Below are 12,980 nucleotides of genomic sequence, written 5' to 3'. Positions count from 1 at the left end.
TAGGTCTGGCATTGCTAATACTGCTCTTTCAAGTTAGTTATGTAAGACTTACAAGAAGCAAACCTTTTGAACAAAATGATTTTCACCCATGAGGCTGGCGTTACTCAATTAAGGCTGCACTACTCAATTAAAATGCTAAATTAAGGGGCAAGAAATGTAATTTCTAGCAGCATGTATTCTCTAATGAAATATAAAAACTGCAATATATGGAATATAAGAGCTTCACTGTCTTTGTAACATATGACAATAAAGCAAATAAACTAACATTCACAATCCAACAATCTTTACACCAATTTAAAGAGAACTCTTAAGGAGATGTCTATCCATAATTCCAAAAAGTAATTAGTAAATAAAACGTAGGCTGGAAAAGGAAGTTACAAAATATATCAGCACCAAGAACATAAAAAGGATGAATGTGCTTCTCTGAACTTCTCCCAAATAATTCTGTCTCTGTTAAAATGTCCCTGCTAGAATTTAAACGAGACTTGCAGAGGGGCTAAGATGAGCACCTGACACAAAAACAATACAAAGGACACAACTAATACTTGGAAATGTGCCTTGCAGGCCTGACAAGTTTTCTTTTCTAAAACATCTGTATGTCGAAGTACTGCACTGGATTTCAAGCTCGGTCCGCTCTGTCATAATACTAAGCAATAAATACTGCAAGCAAACAGCTCCCCAATTAGTAACTTGATTGCTCTAGCACCAGGAAAAAACCCCTGATGTAATTTGTGGCAATTTTTGTACATCTGACAGTGGCAAGTCTCCAGTTGGCTCTTCATGTAATCACAAATAAAAGCTACAGCTATTAGAAGCTGGTATATCGATAGTTAAAACTAAGGCAGACCTCTCCCTTAGCCATTTAAAATTAGACAATGGTGAATAATTATAAAACATGTTGCTCTTCTGCGTAACAGTAAAGCAAAATATAAAGGGTCACTGAATTTTAATGAATTTGTTTCATTGTACAACAAAATGATTACTGCTGCTTTTCTCTAAACTTTGTGCCTCGAACAATCTTAATCACCAGAAATTTATGCACCTACTTGCTTATGCCTTGCTTCACTAAACGTTTACACTGATCAAAAATACCAATGGGCTGAACAATTCAAAAAATACTAATGGGGTGAACAATTTCAATTTCTCACAGAATTCATCTGTAGGCCTCAACATGAGCCAAAGCCTGGACTTTCTTTTTGACAATGACTTGATCAAGGTTCAGAGATGTTAATGGGTAGTTTATTTATTCAAATAAGCTCTCAGAACTCAAATATTTTTAAATTTGAGGAATTTTACTTGGTTTTATTAAAGCATACTGTTATCAAAAGACAGTAGTGAATAATGCCTCACACTGTGGCTAACAGATGGTAAGGAAGCAAGCCACTATTCTGAGACATCAGGCATGTATTTCAGTCAAGGCTTGCAAATCAAAAGGAACATGAAGTATTGTATTTTTCAGATCATCCAATGTAAGCTACTAAGCATTAGGATGCTCTTCCCTCAAAGATCTGGTAAAAATGAATAGATAAGGGAAGAATTCCCAATCCTTAAGGCTCATGGCTCCTCCTGGTTTAACATTTTTCTTCTTCTTGGGAGTGAGAAGAAAGAAAACATCACACAATTTCACTTCATGTTCCATCACACTTAAGGTCTTGCTGAAAACAGTAAACCTCACTTTTCAAGATTGTAAATTATCACTGGTGCAGAGTATTATTTTTTATACAGAGAAGTCCAAAGTGTTAAATGGAATCAGCTAACAGACTGTAGTCCTCGAGGAGTACAGTTTTTTCAAATCATTAAAAAGAGTTTTCTTTTCAATTTAAAATCATGTATCTTAAGATTTTAGGGTAATAAAATACCTTAGGGTCAAATACATTCATTAAGAGCAAACAGATTAAGTTTACATTTTGATTACACAAACTGGATTCCATTTGCATTGATACATTCGTACATGTATTAAACTTTTTTACCTGAAACCTGGTTACACTCTCCTCCCCATAACTCTTAAAATTTCCCACACAGTGACTACTTAAAATATCCAAGCCAGAATTCATTCATGTTTCTAAAAGGAAGAATCAATGAATCAGATGTACAGATAAAAGAACACATACTTGCACACAACAGTCAAGTTTTTTTTTTTTTTAGTGTATCACAGATTTATCTAGCTCAATACACATTGTACATTTCCACCATGATTTCAGGTATCTGTTTACAGTTCTAAAGATATTCTTTGGTGCAGAGTAGGAATAAAACTTTAACCTTCTACCCCAATAAGATAAAACATTTCATATATGTACATCTCAGAGTGCAATACTGAAGGCCGAAAGACCGCATTAGCACAAAAACAAAGCTCGACTTCCAGTTTTTTGTTTTAGGTATGTTTGTATTTGTGGAAATACACACACATATATACTACCAATCCTACTTTTAAACAGTAATTAGAACATCATTATCAAGCACAAGTTTCATAGTTTCGTTCTCAAGTGCTTTCTCGTAATCCCACTAATTTATTACGTGTGTCTCTGGCTTAATTACTTACCTAAGAAATCACACCCCAACAGCAGCCTCTTCCCTGTACTTTACTTCCTGTCACTTTCAATTAAAATGCAAGTTTTAACTGTGCTGCATTTAAATAATTGCCTCCAGAGTCCAGAGCTTTCTTGAAGAACTATAATCCCCTACTTCAAAACATTGCATGAGGCTGCCTAAAAGCCACATTAGACAGTCTTGCTTGAAGGTACAATATCTTCTTAAACTTTACTCCTGCATATTTTGGTTGGTTATTTTAACTGGATCATATGGGTGAGAGGCCCCACTGCCCATATCCCTTCCAAACCCAGCATTAAACAGAACAGAAAAAAAACAATCCTTTCCAAAACGGGGCACACTGTGAAAAACAGACACACCCAGTATTAAGAAAAAAAAGAAAGTTATGAGTTTATTCCATGATCAGTACAAACCAAATCATATTCCTCCTGTTTTACTTAAGATATACCAAGAAGAATTCTGGGCAATACTGACATCAGTATTGTACTGTATAAGGATAGTTATGGCACATAACTTTTAAAATGTTAACATAACAAGGATAACATATCCAAACACATTAAAAGTTATAAGGACAAGGAATGAAGGAGCACTGAAATGAGATTTCACTCAAATGGGGAAGTGTGGGGGGAATGGCAACACACACCTGACTGACATGTTTATCAGTCATATTAAATTCCACAAAGGCCTGTACACAGAACATCACCTCATAATCTTTGTCATTTATTTATGTATAAAAACCTAACAATTTCACATAAAAACAGATTATATTAAATGAAGCATTGTGTTCCACCCCTCCCTCCCTCCCCCACCCGGTGTACATTTAAAATAAAATAAAAAAAGAGAAAAAACAAAAGAAAAAAAAAACAAAACAAAAAAAAAAGTTTTAAAATAGAGTAAAATGAGTGAAGTGTCTTTTACACAGACCTCAGGATTAGCAAGGATTGCCCACCACGCACCCCCACCCATCCATCCATCCCATCAAACAATTACATGTATGCCAGCTATAATCACTATACAATACAGGCACGGCCGAACACTAGAAAGAGAGAGCAACAGCCCCCTATGCTGTTAAACAAATTAAAGTTTCACTCAACTACTACTGAACGAGGACAATGATACAAGTTATCAGAAGAACGTGTTTTTTTTTCCTTGTTAGCAGTGCCATCGTCATTTCTACTCCTGAGGAATACAAGCGTGACTGAAAGACGCAGACTTTGGTTGAGAAGTTCAGCTTTGTTCCCGAAAATCTTCACAGGTGATTTTTTTTCCCAATTTATATATATTAAAAAAACCTACACACACAGAAAAATAAATCCCAAAAAACTCATTCTTGCAAATATTAACTATCTTACTCTGCATACAATGACAACTACAATTCCCTTTTTGTTATTAATCTGGTTTGGGAGGAAAAAAAAAAAGCAAGTTGATACATTTTTGAAGACTTTTTGTTATCAAGGCAAGGTGAGCAAGAAGGATTGGGAGAATGTTTGAATTAAGGGGTAATATAAAAACAAATATATATATATATATATATATATATATATATATATATAGCTTCAAGAAAGATTTTCAAACAGGGTCAGAAAAAGATCTTCTGGTAGTAAAACAAAAGATGCTTTCACCCTCCTTTTCAATTTCCTTATTTTTAACGTGTAGTGATTATAGCATGTGATGTGTGAACAGGTCTCTTTTTCTATCCCCACTTTAGTCAGTTCCACAGGAGACATAATTTATACAATTTAACCTAGGGGCAGATGAGTAAGTGGGTGCTAGGCTGAGGGTTGAAATGCATAACAAAATATTAGCTAGCATGTTGTTATATAAAAAAAAATAATAAAATAAAAAAAAAACAACACAAAAAAAACAGAAAAATTAAATTCTCAATGCACTGCAAAATGGCATAAACAGTTAACCAAGTATTTGCAAAGGGGAAAAAGAAAATTTACAGTAGTACATCCTACAGATGACAAGGAAAAAAAAAACAGCACAGCTGTGCTCAGGATATCCTTGAATTCTCCATTCTTTGTTCATATTTTCAGGTGTATATTTATATTTATATATATATATTTATATATTGTGTGTACACAAGTCAAAAGTGTAAGGCAGACTGTTTCTGTGTATTCAAGACCCCTTGACCTCACACCACTGTTTGCAGTCCTCACACGCGTTCGCACCGCAGCTTTTCACAAGTTCTTCCATTTGCACTAGAAAAAGACCTCAACATCCTTCAATGTTACTCTTGAAGACCATCCCACCCCACTCCCAGCCGTGTCTTTTTCAATTTTACTTCCTATCCCCTTGCTTTAACACGAGAGCGTCAAGGATTTGTTGGAAAGCAAAATTCGAAACAGTACTTTTAAGAGTCCATTTGGAGACACAAACGGGAGCAGACTTTAAAAAAGATTCTCCTCAAATATTGCCATCAAATCGCTCTGGAAATTCATGTCAATGGTAGCTGCCATCTGTAAAAGAAGAAATAGAAAATATGAGTAACCTTTTCCCTTAGCTTAGAATTTCCTAGCACAGTGCATTTTCTTTACAGAACTGCAAATGTTAATGTCTCAGCTCTTGTGCAGTCTAACACTACATGCTAAAAAAATCTCCATCAGTAACATTCTGCAGCATGGTACGTTACATCTTGAAGGTTTCAATATCTTGTTTTTGTCTCTTAGCAAGGCACCCATTTGTTTACCCAGTTGTTTCTTATCTTGACTAGAAACTAACCACTAAGATGAAGCTTCAATATGGAGAAAGCACCCAACATTTAAGAATAGGGTAGTAGGTTTTAATAAGCTCCAGTTTAACAATTTTAATTTTCAAAATATAATCAACTGGTTACCATTAAATTTCACCCAAAAGTGAAAATATTGGCTCTGAAAACTCATTTTAATATCTACTAACAGAATGATAAGAGATGGAGAGGTCAAGAAACATATACGTAAAATGGGCACAAATCACATACAAGATCGATTTTATTCATTCATATAGGCCTGTATTTATTTTATATATTTGGACTGCCTACACATTGATCTTTTTATTCAGTTAATAATGATAAGCAAACTACTGTTTCAACATACTTTACATTTTGCTTGAGTATCTTTAAATTTAGCGTTTTGGCCTTTTTAAAACCCCAACACCTACCGCTTCCCTCCTTCTCCTCTCCTGCTCACGTTTCCGTGCCATTTCTCTCTGCTGGTCCAGCATGATCTGTGATGAATGTTGATGCTGAGACTGAGAGGGCTGCTGCGAGCTCAGAGACTGAGAAGAGGCAGGAGCTGCTTGGGCCGCTTGCTGCTGCTGCTGCTGTTGCTGTTGCTGCTGCTGCTGTTGTTGTTGTTGTTCCTGCCGCCTGCGTGCCTCTTCATGAACACGGCGAGCCTGTTCTAGAGCATCTTCTCCTTCTCGATTCCTATCAGGATATATGCATAATGGCAATTTAAATATGTCTTATTAAACATGAGTTTTGAACTTTACTAAGATGTAATACAGCAGATCCCTGCTATGACTGAAGCATCAACATTCTTGAACAAAAAAAAAAAAAGTTAGCAACAAATTCCGTAAAATCTAGACTTGATATGCTGAGAACTAAAAATGACAGACAAAAAAAAATATTCAAGTCAGTTTTTATACATAAGGTACTCATTCACATATTTGAAGAATATTAAAAAGATACATTATAAATGCCACAGAATCAAATTATCAGTTATTATGAAGAGGCAACAAAAGTGCATAATCTCCATTGCTCTTGGCATTCAACAAAAAAACTGTAACATTTGGATACAACAAACCTCATTTTCTCTTGCTCCCTCTTGATGCGCTCCTTCTCTGCTTGCTCTGCCTGGGCCTTAAGGGCTTTTTCCCGTTCCTCTTTTTCACGGGCTGCCCTTCGAAACTGCTCAAAACTGTCACTAGATGATTTTACAGTTGATGATGGAGCCGAAGTGGATTTCTGTACTAGACTTGCCCATGATCCCATGTTCTTAAGTTTTAAATCCTGTCATTAAAATTTGTAATTATTAATCAACAATGATTAAATAAAGTTAATGCAAGTGCCTCAATGTTCAGCGAGTTACCTTTTTAGGTGCAACAGGTGTTTTAGGCTCTTGTTTTAACTTGTCTTTGTCCTGAGCTGAAGCAGCTGGTCCACTCTGGTCAGAGGGGCGGATAACAGGCCGTGATGTCTCCATAGGTTTAAGCTCAGACCCTGAAATAGCAAATGTGCTTCTTTGTAATATTATAAACTATATTTAAAAAAAAAAAAAAGGCTAAGATGTGTATAAATATGAATGACAATTTTAATGGGTTGGGGGGCTTTTCATTTAAACACAATGTATACAAGGTGTGATTAAAAGATTTTCATCTTAAAACCTTAAACAGGTATTTGTGCAGTGGTAATTCTGTATGTGGCCAAAGATTAGCACCTCTGTACTACAAAATGAACAACATCTTTCTAGTATTTCCAGTTTATAATGTATGCTTCTTGTTTCAGAATCTAGTTAAGAAGAATGCCAAAACTACAAAAATCTATACCTTGCTGTCACTAAATTTCTAAATCCAAAGTGATATATCCCATAGCAATGGCAGATTTACTGCATTTCTTGGGGGGTCACACAAAGTGTCATTAGTGAGAACTAATACAATAACCTTGCAAGTTAAACTCAAATGCTTGGTCTATAAAATATAGTACCTCTTAAGACACTGTGTCCCAATCCTTGATGTAAAATGTAACACAATACACGATTTGTGGCAAAGTATAAAATAAGCACTGACTAATCAAACTGTTAAATTTCATTATACCAGGTTATTGGGAATGACATTTATACAGTATTTCAGATTCTTGGCATAAAAAGAACTGGAATGCAACTCACTTTGCTGAATGTGAACAGGAGGCTTAATGCTGTCCGAGTGCTTGGCTGGCTCCTGGCGAACAGACAAGCTGAATGACTCTGGCCGGATGACAGGAGAATGAACTTTATCTTCTTTTACTCCGCCTATAGATTGTGATTGAACCACTGACTGATGTCTTTGCTCCTGAAATGGATCAGTCAAAAAACAAAAAAATTAAATAAATACAAAGGAATAGTCAAGAATAATAGAAAGGTACATTCCAAGTAACAAAGTTGATCATACAAGGACTTTCCATTTTAAGATGGGTTAAAAATTCTTCTTCATCTAACCTTTTATTAAAGTTAAAAAAAAAAATGTTTTTATTTGTCATCAGGAAGGGAAAGAACACTGTTGATAGACTTGTACACTGTCAGGCATGATTATATTTTGCTACTGTTTTAATTTTATGTATTTATTTTCAGCTAATTTGTGATATCCTCTTTGAAAACACTGACTTTAAAAACAAAAGGTTTTATTTATCAACTTGGAGTTTCAAAATATAATTTCATTAAAAGCATAAATCAAAGAGTGAAATTGATTTAATATAGGTTTAAGGCAATGGTACAAAAACAAAAGAAATAAATGAGAAACAAAAATACATCCAGCATTTGGACCAGTGTTCTAAATTTTTCATTTTGCTTTAGCCAAGAATCATAATTTCAGTGGATAATTAAAGTTATGTATTTTTGGCAATTATAGCGTAGCTCAGTGATGGATAGACAACTTCACAGAAGAAAAAGTGAACTAAATATACGAGTGATCATGATTACTAATATAAAAATAATTGGCTTCAAAAAATGAAATGGTTCTCATTTTGATACTTCTTGAACAGAAAACATTCTACAGAAGGACAGAGTCTGCTACTGAATAAAAAAAAATTGCATCATTGCATATTCTTGTCATATTATCCCTAAATAAGGTACACCCCTTAATCTTTCCAGAATAATACCTTATTCTGTACTATTTCAGGCTAACGGAAGCAATTCATTTTGGCAACACTGGGTTGCAGTTGTTGGTCCATAGGAGGGTCGCAAATGGGTTGCATTTGGTCACCTAAATGACTGGTAGCACATAACGATATGTTTCCCCATTGTGCTTGTTTCGCCAAGGGGTACCCCCGCTCACATTTGTTTCAGCAATACAGTGGCTTGCAATTATTGGTAGTGGGACATCAATAAATTTAAAAAGGGAAAACAGTCACAGGTTGAAAAACACTGGTGTAAGGAAAGGCATTACAAGGCGAATGCATACGAAATAGCCACATCGAGTAGTGCTAATCTAAACAAACCTTATAGGACCCTCCAAGAATCAGAACACATGGGACCTTGTGAAACAGTAACACCACCAAAAGATGTATTACTGTGGTTGGTTTTAGCAATTTCTACAACATAATTATCCTATTGTTTTCCATTGTCTCCTGGCCGTAGGTTTGGATCACCTCAACTCGGTAGGCCGTAAATTGGTGCATGACTGTCTTCTCTCTCCTAAAGGCCAAGTGGCTGATCTCTGTATCCCAGCTACAAAATAACATGTGCACCTCTTCAAGAACAGCAGTGCTTTATATAATGGGGCACTATAACTTCATTACCACAAATCTTAGAAAAGCAGATGCTAAAAAAAAAGTAAGTTAGCTATCACCAACCAAGTGATTTGGAGTAAAAAAAGTCAATTTAGATTGGTGACTGATATATCATAGCATGACTATAAGCATAATTGTAAGTATTGTTTTTCAAGACAAAATGTTTTATGTAAAAATGATACAAAAGGTCAGGCTGAACCACTTGACAGTCCATTTCATTAAATTAAAAGACAAAGCAGCAGCCAGAAACCTAAATTATCTTGCATTAATGGTTATTTTTGGGCCTACGAGACATGGCTGTTTCTGCTAGCCTTGACTCTCTCTTTTGAATTTAAATACTAAAGCAAGGGATGGTGTTCTCGCCCGGAGGTAACTGGGCTTATCCATTACAACCAGATTTATAAAAGCATTAGACAGTTTAAGAGGCCTATTCATAAATTTGTAAACTAGTTAGAAACTAAAAGAAATCACAAAAATGTCATTAGATGTTAAAAAAGAGTTTGTAAAATTAAATGCTATGTGAGCTAAACTAAAAGATATGATTGTTGAAAAAAGCATTAATAAGATTCATATCATTTATTGCTACACCACTGCATGTGTTTGATTCTGAAAGAGGTATATGACAATAATCCTTTACATCTTTCCAATTACTACTTGCCCTGTCATTGTAACCATCAGAACAGGACAGCTGTTCTGGAGAGCATAGTGGACACGACTTTTTTTTTTTTTTAACCATTTTACATTTCACCTGTCACTTTTCCATGATTTACTCCTGTAAAAGCTTAACCAAAGTAGTGTTAACAATGGCAACAGCTGATGGTTATATAGGCTGTTTGAGCCATGTAATCAACACAAGATTATATTCTCAGCTTCTTAATGTTATTACTTGAATTGGATCCCGAATTTCTATGGTTCTGGGAGAGACTCCAAGCTTCATTCTTTCATTCAAATTTCATCCTCAGATATAGCTTCATAAATTTCCCCTAGTCTGAATATATTCGTACAGGATTTTCCTTGTAGCATTGGGGGCCATGATGCTTTATTTCAGGAGTCAACATTATGGGTACCTGATATGTACAAACCTTGCTTATGTCTAAATGCTCATAAAGGATGGAACTCCTTGACCTATAACTAATCCCTACAATATCTGCTATCTCACAAACATTCACTATTTTCCATTCTCTCCGATTTCTTCACTGTCGGGGCATTTTACTCAGCTGTCAATGTGGAAAATTGGAAAAACTTTCTATCTTGTCCAAGAGGAGTCATGCTATTACAGAATTTTGCAGTTTACCTCTTGCATATGATGAAAAGACTGGCTCTAATACATACTGACTAGATGAGAATGAATTTCCAGAGGTGTACTGCTCTGTAGTGTTAGAAATTCAATAATGGTATGACAGCTGATTTTGCAGGTTTTGACGGTACACTTTGATAATTTAATATTGGCTATTCCTATCAATGTATAACAGAATTCAAGAAGCACTAGATTGTCATCAACTATAGGGTATGTAAATTGGGTTTAAACAACTGAGTTTAGACTTAACTAACTTATGACCTGTTTTTGTAACAGCCCTCCTGCTCACTATAACAGGACCAGCTTGTTCAGACATTTGGTGTATGTGCTTGTCTCAATAGCCAGTAGGTAGAATTTAGTATTTTAAGGAGTATGACTGAACACCTCTAAGCAAGAATCCTTCCTAAATGTGATGACAGACTAGCACCGCAAAGCTTCGGTAGGCCAGAGACCAGTGAAGAAATCCATTCAAGATGGGGCCTGGGAGCAGTCCAAAGGAATTGTTGCTGCCTCGTCCTCTTCTGCACTGTATGTTGATAGGAAACTGTTGCTAAATCATTTGTAGACAACAAGATTCTGGGTTGACTTAGTTTCCAAACAACAATCATACACTATAAAACACAAATAAAAAAAATATGCAATTCACATGTTTTAGCACATAGGACCTAGTCTATGACCATTTACAAAATTAGCACCATTGAACTGTTCTTTGTAGCTCACAAAGAAACCTTTTTGTTTAGACTGATATTTTAAGGATCTAATGCAAGATAGACTCATAATTTTGACCCAGTTTACAGTTTAAGACTTTACTTTGATTTCACCTACAATTATCTAGCTTTACTAGACTGTACATTATAAGGACAGATCTCTATAATAAAAATGAATACAGTATTACAAAGAAGGGTAACTTAGATTAATTACAGATTCTAAATTGGCCACTGCATGAATATGTAGATGTGTGCTTTGTAACAGACTGGTGCTTTCACCAAGGCAGTTTTGTGCTTTCCATCCAGTGCTACCAGTATAAGATATAGCCTCTGATAACCCTGAATGTATTCAACTTATTTTGGGAATGTATATGTTTTACAGTGCTTGAACCTGTTTTCAGTATTTCCAGTTAAAACTTGCTAGATAAAAAAATAAAATTAAACAAAAAATACCTCTTAATTCTTAAGTTTAGACTTTGGTATTTTTTGTTGAAAAATCTGTTTCTGTGTATATCCAACCCTTTTATGTTTTACTGAAAGTTATAGAGGTGGCAAACACCAAACATTTCAAGTTAGAAGACTTGTTTTTGGAGCCATGCTTATACGTATTTGGGTAGTGAGGTTTTCATCAACTCTATACATTTTTACAAGGTTACTTGACAATTAAGCTAAAAATCTGCTCTTCTGAAGTACAGTAATTTTGTTAAAGAACTTTTGCAAATGTCAAGTCTGTATGGCTCAAATTTGAGGTATATATTAGATAAGTTTTGATAAGTAAATAAAAACTACATGAAAGACTGAATGAAAATGGTTTGGGTACATAGAAACAGATGTAGTTTAAGTTTCAATTCCTTAGCAAATAAGCAAACACTACCAAAGTGTCAAGAATTTATTTATAAGGCAAACATGAGAGAAACATGGCGGAAATTAGTAAAATGTAAGTAAAACCTTATAATCACAAAATTAAAATATTATTTACAGTGACATTTTATGTTATTATAAAGAAGGCAATTTCCACAGGTATCCTTATTATGACTATAAAGAAACTGTTCCCTTTTAACATCTTTTCAAAAATCGTTTTGAAAAAAGCATACATGTCAAAATTTAGGTGATGGACGAGGATAAATAGAATACCTGAAACATACTAACAAATGGGAAAAAGACAGGGTAGAATTACCTGCTTTTTAGGCTGTACATTCTGTTCAGGGGGAGACTGGTGCACCATAGGTTGAAACTGTGTCATTTGTGGGGAATGCATCATCAGTGGTGATGGAGCCTCCCGCATGTGCCCTAATAAACACATAATGATGTTACACATATAGGCACGTGAATATAATCAAATCTTTTGATTTTCACACTTTAAGAAATACCAAACCTCCCAACAGACTTATGTTTCTTTAACTGGTCAGTGCCACTTACTCATGATAATTTTTTGGGACTCACTACACTTGTTTTTTTATACGTGTGTTTTGTGTGGCTGCTTTTTACTGCTCACACAATATATGCCGTTCCCCACCACTTAAACTGTTACCTTATCGGACATTTTCACATTTTCAACTATAATTTATAAAAGTTTAATGTAATAATTCGCCACAAAGTCCATTTAGTGACATAACTAGCCCATGATTTAAGACAAGTTTGCATTAATGAACAATTATTATTTTATAACAAACATGCCTACTAAGTTAAGTTTAAACTAGGGCATTTTGTGTAACATGTAGCATGTGTGCTAAATGATGGTAGTATAAATAAATGTATTTAGCTGCAATGATGATCAGTGAGAGCCTAAGTCTTATTGTGCTTTACCAGAGTCATCATTCTACTTCCATGAGGAGGACATTATAATACACATTTATGTCTTAAAATTTCACAGTTTGTTGTCTTATACAGAGCAGTATCTTTTTAAAAAAAGATGCTAATAAACCTTTTAGATATGGTACCTACTCCTATGATTTACAGATAT

The 12,980-nt window shown here is 34.9% G+C and overlaps 1 protein-coding gene across 3 annotated transcripts in view; it reads right to left on the bottom strand.

The window, feature by feature from the left end:
* Positions 1-4,532: 4,532 nt before the first annotated feature.
* The window catches only part of brd4 (bromodomain containing 4), a 130,798-nt gene continuing 122,350 nt past the window's right edge, over positions 4,533-12,980 (bottom strand). Inside the window, exons 17-22 of one of the 3 annotated variants that reach the window (XM_039770390.1) lie at positions 12,195-12,307; positions 7,416-7,578; positions 6,621-6,751; positions 6,336-6,541; positions 5,689-5,956; positions 4,533-5,009 (exon numbers count right to left, since the gene is read on the bottom strand). In XM_039770390.1, the coding sequence (XP_039626324.1) occupies positions 4,941-5,009; positions 5,689-5,956; positions 6,336-6,541; positions 6,621-6,751; positions 7,416-7,578; positions 12,195-12,307 (950 nt within the window). In that variant the 3' untranslated portion in view covers positions 4,533-4,940. Of the gene's footprint in view, positions 5,010-5,688; positions 5,957-6,335; positions 6,542-6,620; positions 6,789-7,415; positions 7,579-12,194; positions 12,308-12,980 lie in introns of those variants that run through there. The other 2 variants (XM_039770389.1, XM_039770392.1) reach the window with 2 other exon arrangements.

The sequence above is a fragment of the Polypterus senegalus genome, chromosome 12 (assembly GCF_016835505.1).
Source record: "Polypterus senegalus isolate Bchr_013 chromosome 12, ASM1683550v1, whole genome shotgun sequence".
NCBI lineage: Eukaryota > Metazoa > Chordata > Cladistia > Polypteriformes > Polypteridae > Polypterus > Polypterus senegalus.
This window is presented reverse-complemented; position numbering and strand designations above follow the sequence as displayed.